Source organism: Sinohyriopsis cumingii, chromosome 13, assembly GCF_028554795.1.
Source record: "Sinohyriopsis cumingii isolate HCF-2022 chromosome 13, ASM2855479v2, whole genome shotgun sequence".
Taxonomy (NCBI): Eukaryota; Metazoa; Mollusca; class Bivalvia; order Unionida; family Unionidae; genus Sinohyriopsis; species Sinohyriopsis cumingii.
In genome coordinates this window covers 30,425,096-30,449,686 of record NC_142973.1, presented here as the reverse complement: position 1 = coordinate 30,449,686, position 24,591 = coordinate 30,425,096, and the positions used below count along the sequence as shown (strand labels likewise).

At 33.4% G+C, this 24,591-nt stretch overlaps 1 protein-coding gene across 1 annotated transcript in view; it reads right to left on the bottom strand.

Annotated features, from left to right (window-relative positions):
• The window catches only part of LOC149785132 (uncharacterized), a 181,819-nt gene that overhangs the window by 66,026 nt on the left and 91,202 nt on the right, over positions 1–24,591 (bottom strand). The window contains exons 39-48 of the mRNA XM_089978894.1: positions 23,940–24,093; positions 23,015–23,242; positions 20,574–20,667; positions 19,480–19,594; positions 15,300–15,448; positions 12,692–12,825; positions 5,507–5,779; positions 4,969–5,250; positions 3,290–3,438; positions 2,460–2,601 (exon numbers count right to left, since the gene is read on the bottom strand). Coding sequence (XP_089835020.1) covers positions 2,460–2,601; positions 3,290–3,438; positions 4,969–5,250; positions 5,507–5,779; positions 12,692–12,825; positions 15,300–15,448; positions 19,480–19,594; positions 20,574–20,667; positions 23,015–23,242; positions 23,940–24,093 — 1,720 coding nt within the window. The remainder of the gene's footprint in view (positions 1–2,459; positions 2,602–3,289; positions 3,439–4,968; positions 5,251–5,506; positions 5,780–12,691; positions 12,826–15,299; positions 15,449–19,479; positions 19,595–20,573; positions 20,668–23,014; positions 23,243–23,939; positions 24,094–24,591) is intronic.

Genomic DNA, 24,591 nt, shown 5'->3' with positions numbered 1-24,591 from the left:
TCAAGTCTTTAAAGTTAACTGTCTCAACATCAAATTCTGTATGAAGCCATTTTATTCCATTAATACAATGGTAGTCCCAAATCAATCCTGACTTTGATCAGTGACCATCAGCAAGAACACAACAGCAGAAGAAGAGTCAACTAATCTCTTTGATTGATTGAAAGACTTTGATAGTCAAGGTAAAAACAGTACAAATGAAGGCACTCCTCTTTCTGTTTCACAGACATAAATCGTATCAGTCACTTTTTGCTTCATTCTCTTTGTGTTGAAGAATATGTAATCATAGTACAGAAATCAACAAATTAACAACCAAGTGTTTGGGGGGGGGGGGACCAGCTTAGTTTGGAATTTTGCAGGTTTATATTTATAGATTATTGTGAATCATGTGATCTAGCCACGTTGAAATTGAAGGCTTACATTCCCACCAAGCATGGAAACACTTTAACTATTACCAAATTCATTTTAAATATATTGTGTAAAATAAATTAGGTATTTTAGCTACATTTCATGATGTTAACTTGATAATTTTATGAGTTACAGATAAGATTGAATTCACAATGCCGTGTGGGATAAGTATATTGTCGTGGTATTGACATGTGATAATGTCCATTTTGAACTTTGTAAAGGTCAGAAACACATTCATCCAATTTCCTTACTCTGAAGTATTGTTTACAAGATAAATTTCTTCACCTTATGCAAGTGATAAACCATGGATTGATGAGACTGGTTGATTAACATTTGTAAATCTGGTCTTGTACCAACTTTTTCCATCCTTGCCGGTATGAGATACCATTAATAGTGAAAATGTGATTATTTCTTGTAAAATTTCTCTGACATGGACACTAAAGTTGCATTTCATCTAATTAAGCGAGTCCACGTTACTTCAGACCAAAACTTATGCCTGACATAACAAGGTTATTGACTGAACAGGGACCAAGATAAGCGAGGAAAAATTAGCATAACAAAGGATTTTTTCAGTATCAGACCAAAACGTTTGACATATACAGGTTCTCAAGAAAAGTGGGTTTGACTGAACAGTAACAAATTACACATCTGGTACAATAATAGACTACCTGTTTACGACTGTTTAGTCCATATAACTGTCCATCACTGATGTTTTACAGCCATTAAATAATCAAGCCTGTGGTATGATATTAGTGGTACATGACATGGTATCAATACTGAGATTAGGTGGGGTTCTTTTTCATTGATCTGGGTGGTGCAGTAAACACTCTCCAGTAAACTTCCTCTATCCATTTTCATATAATATTCAATTAGACAGCATAAAATGTCATTAGGAAAAAAACCATGTCAATATGACCATCCACCCATGACTTGGAGGGAACAACACATTGTCAATTGGGCTGTCATAATGTCCGTCAGATAAACACTTTTTCATATGGGTCCCTGAGATGAATGTGTGTATAAACATCAAGGCAATCCTCCAAGTAGTTTAGGAACAGTAGTGACAACAAACTTATGCTTGACTGAAACAAAAGTTATTCACATCTTGTTCCCACGACACTTTTCAGGAAAATACAATGTCTTCATTCTCTTCTAGATGAATATACATCTAGAAAACAAAAAATACTCTGAACTTTATAAATGTTTGATTTAAAATGAAAGTAAAGGTGGTGGCTTAAATACTTTATACATACAGTAATTAACACAGTATGATATTAAATTACATTTTTTATAAACAGCAAACAACAGGCAAACAGTGTTGATTTCCATAAACATCTGTTAGTCAACCATGCATATTTGCACTAAGACACCATACTCATTTAACAAATAAATTATATGTACAATTTACATTGATGTATAAATTCAGCCAGTAAGATCTCCATGCAATGTGCTCATATTAATATGGTAGCAATAATATCACTGAATTAATGTGACTTACCCATTACCCAGGCAAAATAGGTTGCCCCTTGTTCCTGGAGGATGTTATAGCAATTATATCAATTAATTTGACCTACCAATTACCCAGGCAAAATAACCTGCCCCTTGTACCAGGAGGATGTTATAGCAATGTTATCACATAATCAATTTGATTTACCCAATACCCATCCAAAATAGGTTACCCCTTGTTCCAGGAGGATGTTATAGCAATGCTATCATCAAATTAATTTGACTTACCAATTACCCAGGAAAAATAGGTTGCCCCTTGTTCCAGATGGATGAGATAGCAATGCTATCATCAGATTAATTTGACTTACCCATTACCCAGGCAAAATAGGTTGCCCCTTGTTCCAGATGGATGAGATAGCAATGCTATCATCAGATTAATTTGATTTACCCATTACCCAGGCAAAATAGGTTGCCCCTTCTTCCAGGAGGATGTTATAGCAATGCTATCATCAAATTAATTTGACTTACCCATTACCCAGGCAAAAAAGTTTGTCCTTTGTTCCAGGCAGATGTTATAGCAATAATATCACTGAATTAATTTAACTTACCCATTACCCAGGCAAAATAGGTTGCCCCTTGTTCCAGGTGGATGTTAGAGAATCTGTACATGGTATTAGTACCAACATTTGTCACACCAAACACACTGAACAATTTATTTTTCTCTTCCTCTGTGGCACGACCTCCATCAATCTGCAAGAATGTTAGGAGCATAATGCATTACAAATTATATTTAACTAAGTAACCATATTGTCCAAAATATTATGTACACTTTACCTCAATATCTTTTTATGAATGTGTACAAATAATTAGTAATGAGATATTAATTATAGTTTTCAGCCAATCCTTAAGTAAAGATATGTTAAAAATACAAAGTTTTCTGTGCAAAGAGTATACAAAATAACAGAGAAAACATTATTTACTGACTTACGAATTTTCTGACGAGTTCAACAACATCATGAATGCTCATGTGATTAAAAGTTCAATGTTTGCTGTCAAGAGTCTGAACCATAAATATTAATGGTGGTATTTGTTCAGTTTACAATTGTTCCTAAATTACAACACTATCTGATATCCTGTGCTCAATTTATAGTTAGTAGTTTACTTACAAAAATCTTAATGTTAGCTTGATATGTTGAACACAACATTGGTGAAATGCAATAGCATGAAACACATTGGGAATGTACAGCTATTATCACTGAAAAAAATGTCAAAGGCAGAATGGTAGTGAATAAAACCAGAAAGCTGCTCTAATAAATACATCAAAAACTCACTTTATGCAGGGAAACAATGTGAAAAGTCAATCACTATTCACAATCAAACTGCTATATTTATAACTATGACTATTACTACTATGGTTACTGTTATTAGTATTACTTACATAACGCTTGCAGCTGGTTCCATTGGCCAAAGAATTGTTAGACAAAGCAACATAGTACATTAGAATGTCCACTTTGGAGGTGAAACCTTCCCAGTTGACATCAAGGTACTTATCAGTTGGTACAAAGTCAGGCATAATAATCTTTCCAGCTGAAGAAAAGAGAAAACTATAAATTCATCTTGGTAACATAGATTGCTAAACCAATATTGTATTTCAATAATGGAGATCATAACCCCCTTGAATGTTGATAGAAAAGATGAAAATTAAATTCAATCATTTTTTAAATTTTTTATTAAGTCCATCAAAGATAAAAAGAAAGAAACAGGTGGTCAGTCTCTGACACATGTATGGACTGACATGGACAGCACTATATGTACCCACAAGGAAGGGGCTGGGGTTGAGGTGGAACAGTTTGGTAGTTTTAAAAATTAAAAGCATAATAACAGTTTCAGACAAGGAGAGAAAGATAATGATGGAGCTTCATCATGTTAGCTGTATACAACATCATTCTGTAAGATGGACATACACTATGATTCTGACCAATCTACCTGCCAAAAGCATTTAGTCTCAGGTGTGACAAATTCTGTTCATATAAAGATGACATTTTAGCCAGCAAAAATATGAGGCAAGTTCATTGCATACTAAATTGCAACTGATCCACTATCAAGGAACATGGCATTTGGTCAAACTTGGGATCAGTCACGAAACATTGAGAATTAACAGCCTAATGACTGTGGTTTGTATTATATATACACAAAATCCATGAAAAGCAATATCATTATATTAATTTTATAATTAATCATATTTTTCAATTATTTTAATAATATTACACATTGTATTCAAACATTTAAAACATAATGATATTTTTGCTGTCTTTATATTGTGCAAGTAATTATATTTTTTTCCCCTAGTATTTTCTCTATAAAATAAATATCTCCACTGTGTACTGATGTGTCTGGTATTTTCAAATACTGATCAAAGTGGCTCAGGTAGCCTTGGTTGCATAAAATCCATCCTTAAAGTAAAGAACATTTACACAATAATGTTGACAGATTTCTTTATAAAGACTAAATACTTGAAGCAGTTCTGGTGTTTGTTTTCATCACATACGTTTAGAGACATTGGCATTGGATGTCCATGTGCACACAAATCTAGCTGTATTATACATATGTTTTTCCAGCTGAACTATTGTGACTACTGCATCAGAACAATGGTGACAGTAAACAGAACCAATGAACCCTTGGCCTGAACATTTGCAGAAAAGAAAGAATAGTTTGATTCTTAATATAGTAAGCATTGAAAGTAAATTGTTTTGGTCCTTTTGGCAGAAATATTTGCCTGACAGAGTAGTGAGAATAAGGTAATTTCTTAGAGAAATTGAAAAAAAAAATTCAGGTTTTGTTACCTGCCAGACTCTGGACCTCTCAGCCAGCCAGTAGAAACAAAAAATTCAGGAGGGTCAAGGAATTTGGGCTATAATTAGGATAATCAAAGTAGATGAATGATCTGAGAGTGATCTATTCATTCACTGATTTTGTATTATGGGTAAAGAATTATTCAGTTTATATTCCAGCTTGAAACACTTGGTGTCCACATATGTTACAGGCTATTAAAAATAATCTGAAATTCAGAAAGTATGGTAGCAAGGAAAAATTGCTTTCATCATAATTTTAACCTACCTGTAACTCCACCATCAAATGCAACATAAAACCCATTTGAAGTCACTTCTGACATTGAATATGATGCACTGTATGCCCTGACAGTGAAGTAATACATAGCAAATCCTGGCACAAGGTCCAGATCCCAGAAGGTGATAGATGTATTTCTGCCAACTTTAGTGAAGGGTACAACATCATCACGAGTTTTCTTAAAACGACGATCTGTACCAAGGGCAACTTCATAGTATTCAACCTCCTGATCCTTTGATGGCGTAATGTCACCCACCTGCACTCCTGCATTTCCTGTCCAAAAATATGATGTACTTATAATGACTTTAGTTTTTGAAACATTCTCAAGCAGTTTCGTTTGATGTTAAATATTTTGTAAAAAATCCATTAGAATTTCAGCGTTTTATTTCTATGCTTATAACATACATGGATTCCATGAAGATAAAAATTCAAACCAAAAAGCCAACAACGGTATTACAATGTATGATATCAACAAGTAAATAATATGCACATATCTTTAAGAATAAACTAAAAAAGATATTTATCCCACCTGTTAAGATGTCCACTTTCTTTATTGCATCTCGAGGAACACCAAATCCCTCCCAGTTTGCTGTAGCTTTGGATTTTGTCTTCATGATGTTCAAATCATATCCAAATACATCACCATCATAAACCTGACCAGGCACTAATGGGTGCTCATGTATCGTAACACCGTCGGATCGTATTGTGTACTGATATCCCAATGCATTCGTTACTCTCAGCAAGGAATAATACCTCTCTCCATTTTTCATCTGTAGCTGGTCATTCACACCATGGGTTGTACCTAATCAATGTACAAAAGAAAACTGACCTAAACCGTATTACTTATTGGACTGGCACATAGGCAGAGCAATATATGCCACTGCCAGATTATCACGGTGGAGTATGTAAAAGAGTGAACTGTCTGATACTGTTCACTTACTACATGCAATATGGTACTAACCTCTGAACTGACAGGTAATACACCTATATATTGATTTAGAATGCTGAAAACTCTTTTTAAAGGAATAAAAATTCTTGTAGAGTAATTATATTCAAGAATTTAAAAGTGATTTTGAATGTATGATAGACACTCACTTATAACTCACCCGTTTTTAACTGAAAAATTCATTCCAGCAGTGTAGGAGTCATTTTATAAATAATAATAATAATAATGAGGACTTTGTATAGTGCCTAATCTTTAGAAGCTCTAAGCGCTTTACAACATTAGACAAATGAAACATACAGAACATCTGATAAATCTAGGTGTAATGTTGGAAACTCTAGATGTCTGCAGTACATAAAAAAAACTGTCAATTCAAACATTTTTACATTTTATGCCTCTATACCCATTCAGAAATATGTATATGGTATGCAATGTGTTAACCGTTTGATGATAGTATTTGTTACATAATCCTTGTATCTATGGTTATTTGGAATTTATAATCTGAAAAAAATTATATCTAAATTAAATATTACCAATTGCAAAGTGAAGTATCCATCAGGGTTGTTTACCATGAGTGCTTCCTAGCAAGTATATCATCTTTTTTATTAATATTTGTATTTTGCTGTATAAAAACCTCAGTCTGATTCAATAAAAATTTTCATTTAAGTTGCATTAATCTTTTCCATATGTTAGATTGAATTCCAAAATGATATTTCCCAAGTTTTTTGCCTGTGAAAATGGCCCGATAAGCTCTTGGTTTATAAAGGTAGCATCACTTTGTTCGCAAGCTGACAGTCCTTCTGATCGAACAACAAATTTACTACATGTACTTGTTTAGTACCAAGCACCATTCTACCTCTTAAAGAGAACATTTGACCTAACACCCTTAGCCTGGTTTCCCACTTGACAGCCCTTTGATTGAGGTGCAAGCTTGCTCAGTGCCAAGTACTTGGGGGTGATTATTTAAACTCCCTGTGATCTTTGCTGCCCAATTGACATGTGTTCAGTTGCAGCCTTTACTACATAGTGTAGACAGAGCACAAGCTCAGCCTCTACATCAGCAACCACATATGTCAGTGAAGCCAAGGAAATGGAGTTGGACAATATATATGATGACCACTATGATGACAATCTACAATGACATGACAATGATCTAAAATTTCATAATTTTGTTGGACAATGAGGATGAAGTCTTGGACTTTGTACCAGATGACATTAGATAGCTATATATATAGGATACTGTGAGTCATTAAAAAAATGTGGACTCAACTTTCATTAACATATGACAGGATATTGTGAATCGTATCATTCTAAACTGTTTATATACTAGTAAGTGGCCAATAATTGAATTCATATATTTATCATAAATGGATTTGAAATGTCAAGCATTGTGGGTTTAAATGGATTTAATTATAAAAAAGTTTTATAATTAAATTTATATGTGACATTTTCTAGTCAATAAATAATACAAGTTTATTTTACACTTTTGTTATTACTTTTTTCTATATTTCTATCTGTCCAGTTGGGCTTGTCTATTTTTCCAAAGTGCAAATCTGACTCATGACAACAAGTTACCCCTTCAGACAGAGCTGACTTGCAAAATAGACCCCAACTTATAAGAGGGTCAAAGAGATATTGGCTTTTTTTTTAGCCTTAAAAGGGAAGGTCAGCTTATAAGCGAGTATATATATATATATATATATATATATATATATATATATATATATATATATATATATATATCATGTGTAACATGATAGCGGATGAATGCTGGGGTATTGAAACATACCTAAACACTTAGTTAAAGATTCAAATTTAAACAATCATTCAGATTTATATTATGTCATCAACATTCATTATGATGCCAAAGACCATTTGGCTATTAGACAAATTTTGAGATTAAAATATATTTGGCTGATAATATTTACCAATCATACACATTTCACAGTATGACACATCAATTTAAGAGGGTTTTAACTCCATACTCAAGTGAAGTAAATGTTAGAATGAGATGAAATAGGATTTCTCCAACTGACAAAGAATCAAAGCTAAATCTGAAAACATGATGTCGCATGCCTTGACACAAATAATAACTTGACAGATGCTTTGTAGAATGTCGTCTGATTGGATATCACAAACCAGAAGATAATTTGGAAGTGAAACATGAATCAGTTCATGCTTCTTGTGAAAACTCAGGGACTGATATTCAGATCAAAAGAGAGTGCCCTGAAGTGTATACCTGAATATGAACCTCAGGAATGTCAAAGACATGTAAACTGAAATGTGAAAAATGCATCTTGTTTGTCTAGGCTTACTGCAAGAGATGTAAAAATTTTGGAAATTTCTATCAGGTACCTGTCAATCCTAACGATCAGTTACCAGGATACCTGATAAAAGGGAAATTGTATTAAATGTGAACCTGAGCTGCTTTGTTGTAGGCTCTCACGTGCCAACAGCACAAGAGAGTATAAGCATAATTATTACTAATATAATTCACACAAAGCATAATCTGAACATAAAAAGAGCAGTCTACATATTACATGCCATAACTAAAGAAAAGTTTATGAAAAATGTACATATTTAGTTCATTTAATGTACATTTATTTTTGCTACCTACCTGGATCTGCAGTTAAAATGTTTGTCACAAATTGGATAATCCATGTGGATTAGTAGTTAATACAAGAGTATAGAAACAAAAGAAATGGATAAGTTATTTATGCATAACACTCACTTTAACCAGTCTACAGTTATATTCATAAATAGTTGGAGAGTCCACAAATGATAACTGTTGTATCCTTGATCTGCCATGGTTCATCCCTTAATGACAGTCTGGTGCAAAATGTTCTTTAGCAAAATCCCTCTCCTCTAAAATTTTTCAGTCATCTAACATTCGACAGTCACATTGACACAACTCGCTTTTTTAAAATGATATATGGTGTAATTTATTTTCAATTCAGACTGGTCCGTTACATATGTAGCATCAAAATAGAATGAATCTATGACAAGTGATTTCACAATCAAGAATCCTGTATGTTGTCTTGGAACTGTTTCAAGTAACATTAATGCAAAAATTAAAGTAAAAATTACCATATTTACACATGTGGTCATTTTTTTACAGATTTTTATTCAGCGTTATTAAATAACAAAGATTTCCCTTATATTTAAATATGTCAATGACAAAGTTCCATTATATTTAAATATGTAAGTGACAAACTTCATTCCGAATAATTGTCATGTTATGGTAACCAAGGTTTTGTGCTGCCTTTGCTGTGACAAAAATATCCAGTAAACAAACATGTAAACAGAAGCACTGACTTGAACAGCTAAAACTTGAGTCAAAAATGGCATTACTTAAACAGGACATTTATAATGTGCTTTCTTTTATTTAAATTGTAGTACGTACTGAAATTTTATTTCATTGAATATTTGTTTAACAGTACTTACTGTCACTGTCGACGAAATTAAGGTTTTTACTTAGCTAATGTCAACAGAATCTCAAAACAAGCACATTACGTTGCTAGAAAAATGAAGCACAAACCATGGACAGGCACAAAGGTAAGACAATCTAGCTTTAAATATCAGCATTGATTCTTAAATAGGTTATGCAGGAAAGGACAGAAGTGTCCTCCCTTGTATTATTATATAGTACATGTATGACAAGTAAATTGTAGGCAACCATAAGAGCCCCTGTGATGATGAATAAATGCACACATGAACTGCAATCATTATTCTGTTTCTTGATCTGGACTTGGAATACTTTTTTTCTTTTTAAAAGGTATCGGGTTGTTCATTTTATTACCCGGGCTATTATTAATAGCTGGGGTTGGCATCTTTACTTACTGCAAAGTCTCCCTCCTCGATGGCACCGAAAACCAATCTGGATTTCTCCATACTGAACTGTTGTGTCTAAATGAATTAGTTGAGAGAGCTTAGATTTATGACTTGCTGAAGTTTGCCATTGGCTTTGGGAACTAAAAAAGGTCTGGAGTAGATGCCTGGTGAATCAGCATTGCGAACAATCTTTGGATAGAAGGGCATCTCTTCCCACAAGCTATAAATTTATGGATATATCTATGGCATTGGAAACTGCATATTCAAACATACAATAGAATGAAGACAAAGCATGTCCATATGCAGAATTCTTGACTGAAGGTTCTAGGCCATGTTTGAACATTCATAAACATGCAACATCTCTTGACAGCTGAGACTTCAGCATGAAAAACAGTTGTATGTGTATCTGGTAGAAAGTCAGGTTGAAATTGGAGGAAGCACTGTTTAGTGTATCGGCAACTGAAATGGACTGTACTAGTAATCTGAATGACAGCTCTTCCTTTTTGATGATGTGGGAACATTAAAAAACAGAATGGATCGAGGTCATAGCTGCCACCTGCTGAGTACAAAATTACTGGATGCTTATGACAAAAATACCGATTTTCAGGAAAAAATACTGATTTTCAAAACTCTAATGCATATGTAACCATTTACAATATCGAATACCATCAGCAAAGTAGGACAATTTACTTAATTATTCAATGTCATAGATGCATATTTTGTACTCTTGCACCTTTTAAGGTGGAAGAGTGCAACACAGTCTCGCTCAGACACAGGCTGTTTATAGGACCCTTTTCCACACCTTGTTTTTTCAATTATTATCAATTCCAGTGTACCATCTTTCAATAATGATCTAAATTCTGTGTGACTATTTTTACTGAATGGTTTTCATTCTAGCACACAAGTAATCCTTTATGATTTTACTGTATGGAAAATGTATGTGAAATAAATTGTCAGCAATACGAGCAACTGATGATTATTAGTTTCATGCTTTTTTATGTCATGGGTGCCTCCATGCCCAATAGTGAAAAAAACAATTACACAAATTGCAAAATGCAAAGTTTTCCTGTTTACTAGATGGCTTCTCAAATCTAAATATGACAGCAAAACTGTCCTTCCAGTTCTGTTTTCTTTTCTTTGCTGGAAAAATTATTGAATCTACTGCTTTCCTTTTCGACATAACTAGATGCTGAATATTATGAAGATGAGATACAGTAATACTGGTTAAAGAATGGCATGGCAGCTTCAATTTCGAATGAGCCAGTCATATTTTAGAATTCTATATCCCTATATACATATGACATATTTACTCTCAGAATGGGCTGGGTGCCCATTCTAAAGAGAAAATTGCAAGGAAAGTTTTAATTTTTATTTTATTTAATAAAAAACCTGGCTTTTTAACAAGAAAAACATTCAGGTCCAAAATACAGGAAAAACAAGACACTTGGCAGCTATGAATGGTGGACAAGCTCTGGCAGCTGAATTCAGCACATTTATTCAACTGAAATGTTAATTTCTGAGTCCTTTCTGTCCACAGTAAAATCAAGAATGAAGATTCTCCCTGTAATATGTATAACAACCAAGTTGGTGATGCAGGATGTGTGTGATAACAAATTTACAGCTGGGAATCCAGGCATGTTGGAACATATTCTGTTCAGGCTTTCACTATGTGTATCATCAAGAGTCTTGAAATGAGTTTGCAGGAATGAGGATGATAGTGGGGCTGGCACTGGGTGACAGGTTTGCGATGGTCTGGACAGAGACTTTTCTTCAGAATGGTTAAGTATTCTGCCTTGAAAAACTTAGAAAAAGATCATTTTGTGATGGAGAGGTGTTGGCTGCAAAGCTGATAATATCCACATGCTTGACCATGATCTCTTTGCAAAAATTAGTTGCTTGGCAGTGATGGTCACAAATATTTATTTGGACAAGCACATGTAGCATGCATGTTCTGAATTGTACCTCTTGCAATTTATATAGATAGTGATTGTCTTCAGCCAGCTTGAATGTTTGCACCCTATGCACTTAATCCTGCCCATAATGCTGACACATTTAAACTGAGACAGAAGACCAGTGGCAAATAAAGGTGAAATCACTTGTTGAATTTATTGTGAAAAGGATGCTACAAATAAAGCAAATGCCATGGAAAATTGCATGTACAGCTTTTCAACATCTACAACTTAACAATTACCTGACAGAATTAACAAACATGGTTGAGTACCGAGTAGAACTGAAAGTACTGTACTTCATATGGTACACAATTATGATAGGACAGGCAGGCTAATCATATGAAGTTAGACAAATGAAGTGCAAAATATTTATCTATGATAAAGTTATAAAGAAACTGAACGTAATAGCTGGAGTATACTACCCTGATGTAAAAAAAACCTCCAAACAATCATACCCTTGATGAAAAGACACAAGCGAATTTGGTATTTTCAAGTCTCAGGTAAGAGCACACGTCCATAAATTAGCAGAATCAGTAATTGACAAATGATGGGATTTAGTGCAAATCCTTTTATCAAGGAGTAACCACTCAAGTTTGACTTCTACCTTAGCAAGCAGGTTATCATTACTCACTTATGTTGCTAAAACTAGACAAAAGATGTAACAAAAAACATTTTGGCTTGCAAAGGCAGGATTTGCAAGATAGTAGATGTACTCCATAATATATCATGATCACATAAGGCATTTTAAACAAGATCATTGCAGAACGTAACAATGGTTCAGGGTTAGTTGGAAGTCTTGATGAGAATTTTGGAAAGCAAGATTATTAACTGCCATTAATTTTTGGGACATGAGGCCAACTAAAATAATTCCACAAATTGATACCTCCAGTTTAAATAAATCAGGCAGAACTCTGTGCTTGTGTGTGTACTCTGAACAGGTGAGGAATAAGCACTGCAGTCTCAAAGCAAAAATGAAGACATGGGTATTTACCAAAAGTGTCAACAAAATCCTGGACACGGTAACCATCAAGTCTTTCAATGGCCCATTCATATTTAACAGCTGGACATGGGTCTCCACTGACATCCCATCGTGCATAGAGTGTTGTTCTGTCTGTCTGATACTCTCTGAAAAATAAATTATAAGATCTTTACAAGGATACATGTACTTCTACAGAAGCAATTAATCCCAAGTTTTAACATCAAAACAGGATGGCACTGCAATGAAATTTTACAGAATAAAGCTGTTGATTTTGCATCAAAATTTGGGTGCTTACTTCTATGTTATGACTCTATGATCACAAACTCAGTAAAAGAAACAAGCAAAGCCAACAAGTTTTGTAAAACTTAACAAACAATTTAATTATCAAAGTTTTAAATGAAAATATGAGAGGAACTTACAGTAGTATGAAGTGAATCCAACAATAATCCTGATAACAGTCTATGAAAGTACAGAATGAAAAGTTATGTATAAATTTCAAAACCAGAAATGTATTGGTCTGACAAGAAACATGACATTGTCAAGATGGCATCATCCAGAACTCTGAATAATTCACAAAAGTTCCAGAATAATATTATAGTCTAAATAATGAGCACTTTCTATTTCCACTGAACAGTCCAACCAAATGTTTTTTCCTCTCAAAAATAATATCTAAAGTACAACATAAAGCACATTTGCAGATATACAACAGGAACATAAGAAATAAGAATGACTTCTGAATCGGAATGAATCTGATTGCTCAGTTCCCTCCTTATATACACCATCTATTACAACTATATTTCACAATATACCTCATGTGATGGATCTTACTACTCATTTTGCCTTGAAAATGTCTGTTAATGTCATCTAGCCCAACCAATGGAAAGTTACTGAACTCTTCTAGAACAGTTAAAAAAAAACATTAGCCAATGAGAAATTAATCCAAAGGCATCATTAAGTGTTATTATTAAAATTATTATTAGTAATTGCCAAAACATGTCAGCATTTTTTTATAGATCCTATATAATTTTATACTCTTGACAGACTTTGGTCAAGTAGGCAAAATCTAACTAAAGATAATATATACAATTTACAACCTTGAATAAAAATTACAAAAACTAAATAAACTTATGTACTTGGAGTTACAGAAAATATAGGTATTCATAACACCTAAAAAAAAGAAAGAAAGATTTACAAGTTACTTCCAGAAAAGAAACAACATTAGTCTGCGATAAAGTGTCAATTAACAGAAAGGAATTTATTTATAAAGATTTAATACAATTCAGGATACAAGAAACTCATAGAAAATATTGTGAACAATTAATAAAAAAGCACCACTCCACTGGTCTAAGAAGTTAGAGCATCTGCCTCGGATGCAGGAGGTTGCGGGCTTGAAGCCTGGCTGAGTCATACCAAAGACTATAAATATGGTACTAACAGCTGCCTTGCAAGGTGCTCAGCATTAAAAGGTTAGTCACAGGACTGGTTTACCTGGTGTCAGGATAATGTGCCTGGGTGGGACATGATGATACATGTCTGTGGCATGATGCCCCAGTGCTAGACATCACTATAAACTGCCACACTGCAGACATCATAGCAATATGGCTAAAACATTGTTAAAGCTACATTAAAAATCCAAATCACCCACCCACCCACAGAGTAAAAAATGATGAGAAAAAATGTTTGATTTGGCAAAACACTGCACACATACAAAACTGGTTTTCCTTTTGCAAATTAATGCATAGAATTACTGTTGCAAATAAATTTTTAAAAAATATCCACTTTTGTAAAGAAGGAATTTTAAAGTTTTAAGCATGAATCTAATGGCTGTCCAGTTACTGAAGAGTTCTGGAAATCATTTGTTGCAGGGATCAGAATTTATATTCAAGTAATTTTTTTTTTCGCATTTGTATTGCAATGACATTTTCGATTGGCTTCTTAATGTCCAACTTTAGGTTACAAAATATTAAATCTAAATTTGAAGTGAACAAAAATCCTAAGTTCACATATTATAAGATATGTTATACAACAGAAAAGAAGTCTCTGAAAAGCAATGGAGCCATTTTTCAAGTTTCAACATCGTAAAATGTAATGTAATACTTTATACTGCTAAAACATGTGTTGTTAATATTCTGTGATAACTTCATAATATAAAACCATGTCATGGTCTGAGTGTAAATTTAAGTGTTCTTGAATGTTTTTTCTTTATCTTGTTTTCAATTACATAACTACACATGCAAATAAAAGTCTAATTAATGTCACTATAATTAAAAAAATGTAAGAACACAAGTCCCAATACACCTCTTAAACACAATGGAATTTGATGTTAAAATACTGCCACATAACTCTTAAAAACAAGGGAAATTTTATGTTAAAATATTATTGTCTGCATATGTAATGGAATAAAATGAATATTGTTATCCTTCACTTAAGTCTGCACTTTAGACTGATAGCATTAAATAGAAAAGTGCCATATTATGAAATAGCATACTGATGCAATTACATAAAGCACATGTGGGACTTTCTACTTTATGTTATGCAAATTTATGCTGCCTTATCCAAAATAACAGCATAGCAAGGTGCTCCATTATATTTGGCAGTCTAATTTTGACATTTCACTTACATATCAGCAAATGAGTGTGGATCATCATCCCAAACTCCTCCAAGTTTAGGTGGCTTTTCCCCTTGACTTAGGTATGATAGATAAATACCATTTGATGTGGACACTGTTGACATTCCAGCACCATTGATTCCTTTTACTGTCACAAACACCTGTTGGTAAACGTTAGAACTTACTAATTTGTTACAAAATTATTTATCTGGTGATATAGATAAAAGAAAAGAATCCAGAAAATCTTCATTCAGAGTACATTGCTATGAAAATCACTATTTACTTGTATCAATGCCCAAATCATTTACATATTTATAACGTTTACAAAATATAAGTACTCTTGGTTCTTTTATATAATTGTTTTGAGAACTGATGATTCACATTGCTTTGATAAATATAAATCAAAGCACAAGAGATGTCACAATGAATTTGCAATTTTGATTCCTTACAGTAATTTGTTTTAGAATATACAATGAAGACAATATCTAAATATTAAATATTTATAACACTGGCCATTCAGTATTTTAGAAAATGTTGATACAACTGGTTCTTATATATAATTTATTGAGAACTGAAGATTAATACAAGTTAATTTTCCTTTTAATTTTATACACAAAACAGCTATCAAAATGAATATGAAATTCTGAATCCTTTTGATTCATTCTTTTATAATGGAAAACTTTATACACAATTCTATCTTCACAAAAATTACATAATCTCTTAAAGTATAACCTACAGAATTTATTCATGCAATATATGGTTACTGTATTTACCATATATGTTGGGACACCATATTTGTTGGGACAGAATAAATTTATTTTAAAAGTAATTTTTTTGTGCACTGTATGTTCTGGGACACATTGTTTTTTTTTGAGTTGTAAGTTGTGGGACACCTTTTAAATTATGCGAAAACTACATGTCAGAAAATGTACTCAAACGTAAATTTTATTAAAAAAAACTTTAAAAAAGAAAATGCTGTGAGCGTTATTTGTTTACACTTTTCTTCCTAGATGCAAATTTACTAAGAACAAGAGCTCAGGTAAGAATGAATAGTCTGTGTATAAGAGAACGAGTTCAACTTTTTCTGTTTTAATTTATGCTTCAACAAAGCTTTTTTTTAAATTAAATACCAAGGTTTATTTGCCATTCATGCTCGTAACACGACCTATTTTGGCAAAAACTATTGAGCACAGTATAAACTACTCACTATAATTACGTAAAAATATATTCAGAGAGAGAGAGAAAGGAAGAGAGAGATACCGGTAGATAGTGACAGTACAGAGTGATTGATTAACATACTAATTCCAAAACCAAACATATTTTATTTACACAGCAGTGATATCTGACATAATCCAAGTACTGATGAACAAACTTGAATGCCGCTAATATATTTAATTTAATCCTTCAATCTCTCCACATTCTTGATTGCCCACTCAACCTCCTCAGGCTCAAATCCATCAAATTTGTCCTCCTCACTGTTGCTGCCATCACATTCAGTATCTCTTATGATATTGTCCTCAAATCCATTTAAGTTACTGTTAATACCACAAACTTTAAACTTCAGATCAGATCTGGCTTGTCCCAAAGCGATTTGACTGCTTTCACAATCCAGTCCACAACTGTTTATCTGCACTCTTAATATGAGACGTGTTGTCATTTCCTTGGAAAAGCCCTCTGCTGCTTTATGAATAAAATTTGTCCACCTTTTCCTCTTGTTGGACTTGACTGGTTTATTTACACTGACGTCATGTGGCTGTAGCTTGGAGATGCATCCTCCCAGAATAACTGCAGGTACCATGTTACCCCTTCTCAAAGCCTGTTTTACAGCATCTGTAATATGCACCCGGAATGAATCCATCACTAAAAGAGATCATTCCTTTCCTGTATACTTGAGATATATCTCTTTAATCCACTGTAGCATCACCTCTTCATCAACCCAACCCTTCTCCTGCACATGTAAGATCCATCCTTTTGGTGCCTGATTATCTTTTAGCTCCCTCACACCACGAAAAATTATCACTGGCGGCAACACATCTCCTGCTGTGAAAACTGCAAGTACTAAGGTTAAATACTTTTTATCCGCACCAGTCGTGCAAATTCTCACACTTTTAACACCTTCTGTTTTGACAGTTTGTCCAGGAATGAGATCAAAGTACACAGGAGTTTCATCCATGTTAATTATCATCTTGTCTTCGATATAGTCTTCTTTTCTTCTGGCCTTTACGTTTTCGTGGAATAATTTTATTTTCTCCTCCAAATCTTGTGGGAGACACTGGGCCATCATTGTCCGTGAAAGAAGCACGAGGTTGTGTTGCTTTAAAAATCCTGTTGCCCAGTTCCCACTGGCTTGAAACTCAATTTCTGGATGGTCACTTGACACAAATTCCTTGGCATAAGCACATATAATGTCCACACGAACAGGCATCTGCAGACTGCATTGGACATGAACCCACTTTGCAATTTTTCTATCTAACTCATTGCCATATGATACTGGTCTCCCACTCCTTGCTAAATGTCCCCATTCATTCAGCTGCTGAGAAAAATCTATTTTTGACCAATTTGCAATGGTTAATTTGGGGATTTTTAAATGTCTTGCTGTTACTCGAATTCAATGCAATTATTAGAAATTTACAACTTCCTCTTTTTTGCTTTAATGTAAAATGTTTGTATGCCCTCGCCTGACATCATCATTATTGTAGGCATCATCTCTCTCCCGACTGGGGTCTCCAATTTCGTGTCTTTTTGCAGCTGATTCATTTTCTTTTATATCATAGTCCTCCTCTCAAGCACGCTTTTTTGGTCAACCTATGGGCCTCTCAGGTGAAGCTTTAGGCAATGCATTTTCTTTCCATGCATGAGGCAAGGCCTCTTCACTACTTGAGTATCACACTACAAACTTATCCATAATAGTGGAGATCTATAATGTGGTTTATTTTGTTTTATTTTTATTCCCCTATATATATGCTATGTATGGGATAACAATGACTGTGAGGAATCACTTTTTGTGTAAATGTGTGAGAAGTTATTGTTTCAAAGTGTTCCATTGTTTCTATATATTTTCCAAATCCCAGTGAAAACTGGTAGAAGGAAATCAAAGTTGGCTTCCCCATGTCGGCTGACTTTGTATACATATGTATGGTTTTTAAAAAATCTCCATGCTAAAAGGAATCCAATGTCTGATTCCGGGGTTGGCTTGCTTTGTAATAAGTTAACCTTTGTATTTGATATCCTACTGGCAAGTTAAAAAACAATGAATTTATGGCTGTTACACGGTGTATTTATTCAACACCTAGGCTTTCATTTATATGCCATCTGTAGTCATAATTGACACAAACTGGTTTCAAGTTCTTCGGTGTAAATAGTATACACAGCATTAACTTGCTTTAATAATACTTTTTGTAACCCATGGAATCAAAAAGATTATCATTTGTACTCACAGTGAATATATTTCTAATAATGATTTTAGTTTGTGAGATATTGTCATATTGTTACCCTGGATATAATACAATCTTTGTTATTTTGTACCTTACACCATGTCACACATGAATGGCAGGTGCTTTCGAGCAACGAGGTTAATAATTCTCACCCTTTCTCTCTCTCTCTCATTCATATGTGATTTTGCAGGATCCAGCTTTCATTTTCATAACATTCAAACCTTTGAGGACAACCAAACATGATTCGTTTCTCAATATTCATGTCTGTGACCAATGTGTTGTGTTTGACTAAAGCGATAACACTATGGATCATTGGATGCATGCGCTACTTATACGGAGTTCATGAATATATTTTTCCTTTAATTAAATGCTAATGTCGACCAAAAAAGTGAATATATGATAACAGTACAAGGTTAATTTCTTTCATTTTATTATCAAATAAGCATTTTATTTATCTATTTTATTGTAACATGCGGTGTGGCTGGTTGCAGGGGGGGGGGGCGCAAATTAAACACAATTTATTTCATTTCCTAAGTCTTGGGACACATGATGTAGGCTAAAAAAAGAAAAAATCACCATAAGTTCTGGGACAAGAAATTTTTTTACATATTTTTTCGTGTCCCAACATATGCAGTAAATACAGTACTTCATAATAACCAATTTCCAGTTGATACATATAGTTATTTGACTTCAAGGTAAATATTTTCTTATGTACAGTTTTGCAATATCTTTATATGTTTCACTATATTGATACTGACCTGCTTCATTCCCTTCAGATTCAGACCATGAATGATGTAGTTGTTACCCAATGGAATCTCGAAGAACGATTTAATCTGGGCACCTCCAGGGCTAGTTCCAACAGCTATTTCATACCTACAAAAAAAAAAAATATGGGTCCAAGTAATGTCAATCTCTCATTATGGTAAGATTCTAATCTTACTGTATATATCTGATGAAAAAGACCAAGCTTGATTATAAGTCAGCATCCACTTTTATAGAATTTTGGCAAATATTTGCTAAAGATATATTTTCCTGATAGATATCCCACCGCCAGCTTAATGAAATTCAGTTGGCCTCATGGGATAATGAAAAGAGAGTTATTATAAGTGTTTTCTCCATGAAATAGTATGTGTTTGAAGATGGTAAACTTAAATGTTAGATCAGCACTATTTTTAATCAGAACCAGATATATACTGCTAATCTTTTGGTGAAAACCCAATGTCATTACAATAATATGTCATAAAGAAGTAACCAAAAATATTTCCAAGGTTGTTACCAAGGTAGTCACTGCAATGGAAGATCAGCATCATTTAGATACAGCAAGAACTGCATATAGCAAGAAGTCTTCTTGTGTGTGAAACCCCCTTTTTAATATCATGATCCATTTTGGAGAAGTACCCAGAGCAAGAATTTCAAGATGAACACCATGAAAGCCATGCTGGAGGTCAGATCAGAAACAATTTCATTTAGGCCCAACTAGATATCATAAGAAATGTTCAAGCAAAAAAACAATGTCAGTATGACCAACCATCTAGTAGCTATATTTATTTTCAAGATGGCTGCTATGATGACCATGCTGTAGGTCAGATCATTATCATTTTCTTTTAAACAATCATCTAAATATCTTTACAAATATTTTAGTATTAATATCAATTCTGTTATATTTCAATGGCATGATAGCCACTATAATGGCCATATTGAATACATGAGGGGCACCATTAGATCAACTACACCAAAGGGTGATGCTGTAAACAAATGTTCCATGACTATCATAGAGGTGTAGGAGAAGCAAACAGAAAAGCTATGAATTACTTTAAGCAATCAAAACCTTAATCTATAATGCTGTACTTACTGGACTATGCCAGATTCTGGATCCTGGAATGGCTGCCAGGCTACTGACACAGTTGTGAAGGATTCTTGACAGGTTGCATCAATTGCAGAGCATTCTGAAATGTTTTTAAATTTACAGGTTAGTGACTTGTGTGTGATAATCTATCATGAAAGATAACAAAACTGCACATGATATAAACTGAAGATGGAAGTGACTATCACTTTTACAAAGCTCAATGATACATAATTAGATAAAAATGTGTAAACTTTTAAAAAGCTACATTTTTAATCTGACTCTATTCACTAACTTGTAATTTTTTATTGCTTAATTTGACATTATTAACAAGCTTAACTGTGCTGCAGAAATTAAAAGTCTACATAAAAGAATCAAGAAAACTAACTGAACTATCACTTAGGAATTTGTTGTTTTGTTAATTAAACTGCTGAAAACTATAATTCTGCAAATAACATTTGGAAAATAATTTCAAATGAAGATGTTGAGTGAACTTAAATTGAAATCTAGAAAAAAAGAAAGGCAGATCATGACATGTTCATTATTGAGGCATCGTGAGGGTTTAAATAATTTAAAAAGTGTACACGTTGCCATTATTATCTCTATGATCATGTGCCAAATACAATTTAAAAACATTCAGTGATCAATTTAAAAGCCTTAAATATTCTGACAAAATTAGGTGTGATCCATTATGGTCTTTATTATTCCATCTGTCTTTCCTTTCATGAATGAATTGACCAATTTCAGTGAAATATCATATAATTATCATATAATATATACATTGTATACAGACAATGAAAAATGTTTCATAAGGATTCTCTAAAACATCAATAATAATAATAATAATAATAAATATGCTTTATTCATAGAATATTACTCAAATAATACAAAAACACTCTGCAATGAGCTTTTATTTACACTATAATTATGTATAATATATGCATATAAATAACTTTACATTTAACTCAATTCTGTTGTCTTACATTAAAAGGAAGTTGTTTCAAACAAGAACAAGATAAATGTATTCTTCATATCAACTACATTGTCACACACACACACACACACACACACACACACACACACACATTATATATTGACATCACTGAGTACTACAATCTACTACATGCATCACATTCGCATGTTTCATGTGTTAACAAAAACCACAAATACCAATAAAATACAACTGCTTTGTCACATACTCATGCAGGGCTGAGTAAATTCCAAAGCCTGACGTCCTGGACTAGTAATTTTTGAAGTCGGGCAAGTAAAATTTTCCAAGTCGCTAGTCCGGGACAAGTGCTTTTTAAAAAAGTCGGGCTAGTCCTTATTTTTGTGCTTTAATCACTATATCTACCTTTATTTGGCCAATCATGCCCTCCGGGCATACTGAATACTTGATTCTACCCCTCTTTGTGTATACATTTACATCCTGTTACCACTTGACTGCATATTGGGCTAAACGACCAAATTATCGGCAAATCAAACACGTCAAACAAAAGAAAGCCAGTATGATCAATTAGCAGTGTTGTAAGCGGTTTTGTTGCAGAGTTTACTCAATCTAGATCATAACCAGCGGCTCACTATGCTTTTAATCCAGCGAGTCAGTGTAATTAAATTAATGAAAGGTACTTTACCAACATCAGTGTTGGTTTCCTTTTTGATTTGATTAAATGACAGTAATGAGTCTTTAATTTATAATTGATTATACAGATGATTAACTTCCACGTGCAATATTGTGTTTGAGGTGAAACAATTACGCTAATTAATGAGCTGTTTCAGTTCATATTTAAAAGAGAAATGTGATCTTATGATCACTTTAGAAGTAGTTGTCAAGCAAGCTGATAGTTACTCTGCGGATAAAATGAGTTTGCTAAATTATTTTTGCAAGGAAGGTAATAACGGCAATTTGGAGAAGGTAAAATGGAGGGATAAAACATAAGACAGATACTGAGTGTGCTTGTTATCCCTCTCTTGAATATATGACTCAGAAGGTGGCAGACATATACATGGACATATTTTCAAATCCATGAGCTAAAACATATATACATGAACCTGAAGAAGCCAAATGTATAACAGCCAATGTTTTTTAAAAATTAAATTCTTTTAAGAAATAATTATGTTGTATATTATTTTGTTTGTTTTTTGTTTGGATTAAAAACATATGTCTCATCAAATCTCGGCAAGTGATTACCATTTTGGGACCAGTGAAAAGTAAGGTGGGACTAGTGAAGAGAAAGGTGAGACTAGTGAAGAGAAAGGTGGGACTAGTGAATTTTCTGAAACCACTTGTCCTGGACTAGTGGTTTTAAAAAAATTTGCTCAGCCCTGTCATGAGAAGGTAATGATTCATAATAATCATGAATGGCAAGGGAAATGTTTTGGTTGAAAGTAATGAAAGGGAAGAGCAGGGCTAATGCTAATATTGCTAATAACAATAATAACAATTATACCATCAGATGTTTTGCATGCCCTTCGATTCATTAGAACTGTTGCTGTCGCATTCATGGTGTTGACCCTGTATTCATCATACAGTTCTACAACTTGTCCTGATACAGGTGGTGTGGTATCAACTCTGATGGAAGCAGAGAAGGAGTAGCTTTGAAGTCCAACCTTGTTTGTTGCCGTTACAGTGGCATAATATATGTGTCCATGCTTGGCCTCTGATTTCATGTCTGTGGCTTTAAAGAAAGATCAGTTATAAATAACGTGCGTGTTACCTACCCATGCGAAAGACATGAAAATCAAATTTTAAAGCTAAGGATGGAGAAATACTTTTTTTCATTTATGAGAAGTTTTCCAAATTCTGAAAACTGTTTGCACAAACCATTGAATATTTACTAACCTTTCATACATCCAACAGACAAGTGAATTATATAAACATTCCAATAATTAAGCAGGTCATAAATTATGAGAACCTGAATAAAAACATTATAGGAATGGGTCAAAACTCTTGTATCATTCATTATTTTAGCTTAAAGAACTTCCCTAAAGACTTTCTTTTAAAAATACACTAATTGGGGTGAATATGATAATTCTTTGAAATAAAAGCTGGTACATTTATTGACCCCAAAAGCTAAAAGAATGTGCAACATTTTATATTCAACATTATACTCCTAACAGTCAAAAACAAAAACTGTATAGGAATGGTGTACTTCAGCAAAATGTTTCTTGTCAATATATACCCAGTAAGTAAATTAAGTTTCTACAAAAAAATATGCAATGCTATTATATGATATTCCAAATATAATGAACGCAAATCTAAATGGTGTTGATTTGGATGAGGTCAATGTTGTCAACACCATAAAAGTGATACTTAATATATTTCCATTGTGCCAAAGCAGGTAAAACAGGAATGTTTATGATGTCAATACACACCTTTGAATGCATACTGATCCACGTGCCCAGGTATTTCTATAGGTGACACAACATCATTCAATCCTTCTTTCGTACCCATGGTGACTGTATACATGGTAATGGGGCTTTCCTTATCAAAGAACCCTGTCCAGTTGCATTTAATGGGTGTGTGTTGCTGGTGAAATAAGAAAGGTCATCAATGTCATATGTTTACTCATTTTGGAAATGGCATGGGGGTATTTTGTTATTGATAGAGAAATCTGTTATTGTCATGGAGATTTTAACCAATATATACAATAAATAAAGAAATTCTTCAAAAAGATCTCCAGTGTCTCATTTTTGTGGTCAAATTTTATAGTTTGAATCTGCAAGTCTCTGATGATCAGAGAGGTATGACATATGGAATGTCAAAATTAGTCAGAATACATATCAAAAATGGCAAAACAGAATGGTTGCCTTGATCTTACATGCATATAGTTCTTTTTTAAAAAAAACTAATTTATTAATCTCCATTTACATTGTAACTGGTATGGCTTATAATGAAACATATCTAGTTTTGCACAAGCAGCAACTGACAAAAAAGTATTACCTGTGTAACAACCATGATCTAATTCATCTCTACGTAACATGGTTTCTTAGATTTTAAGTTCCTAACTTTTCATTGAAATGAGTA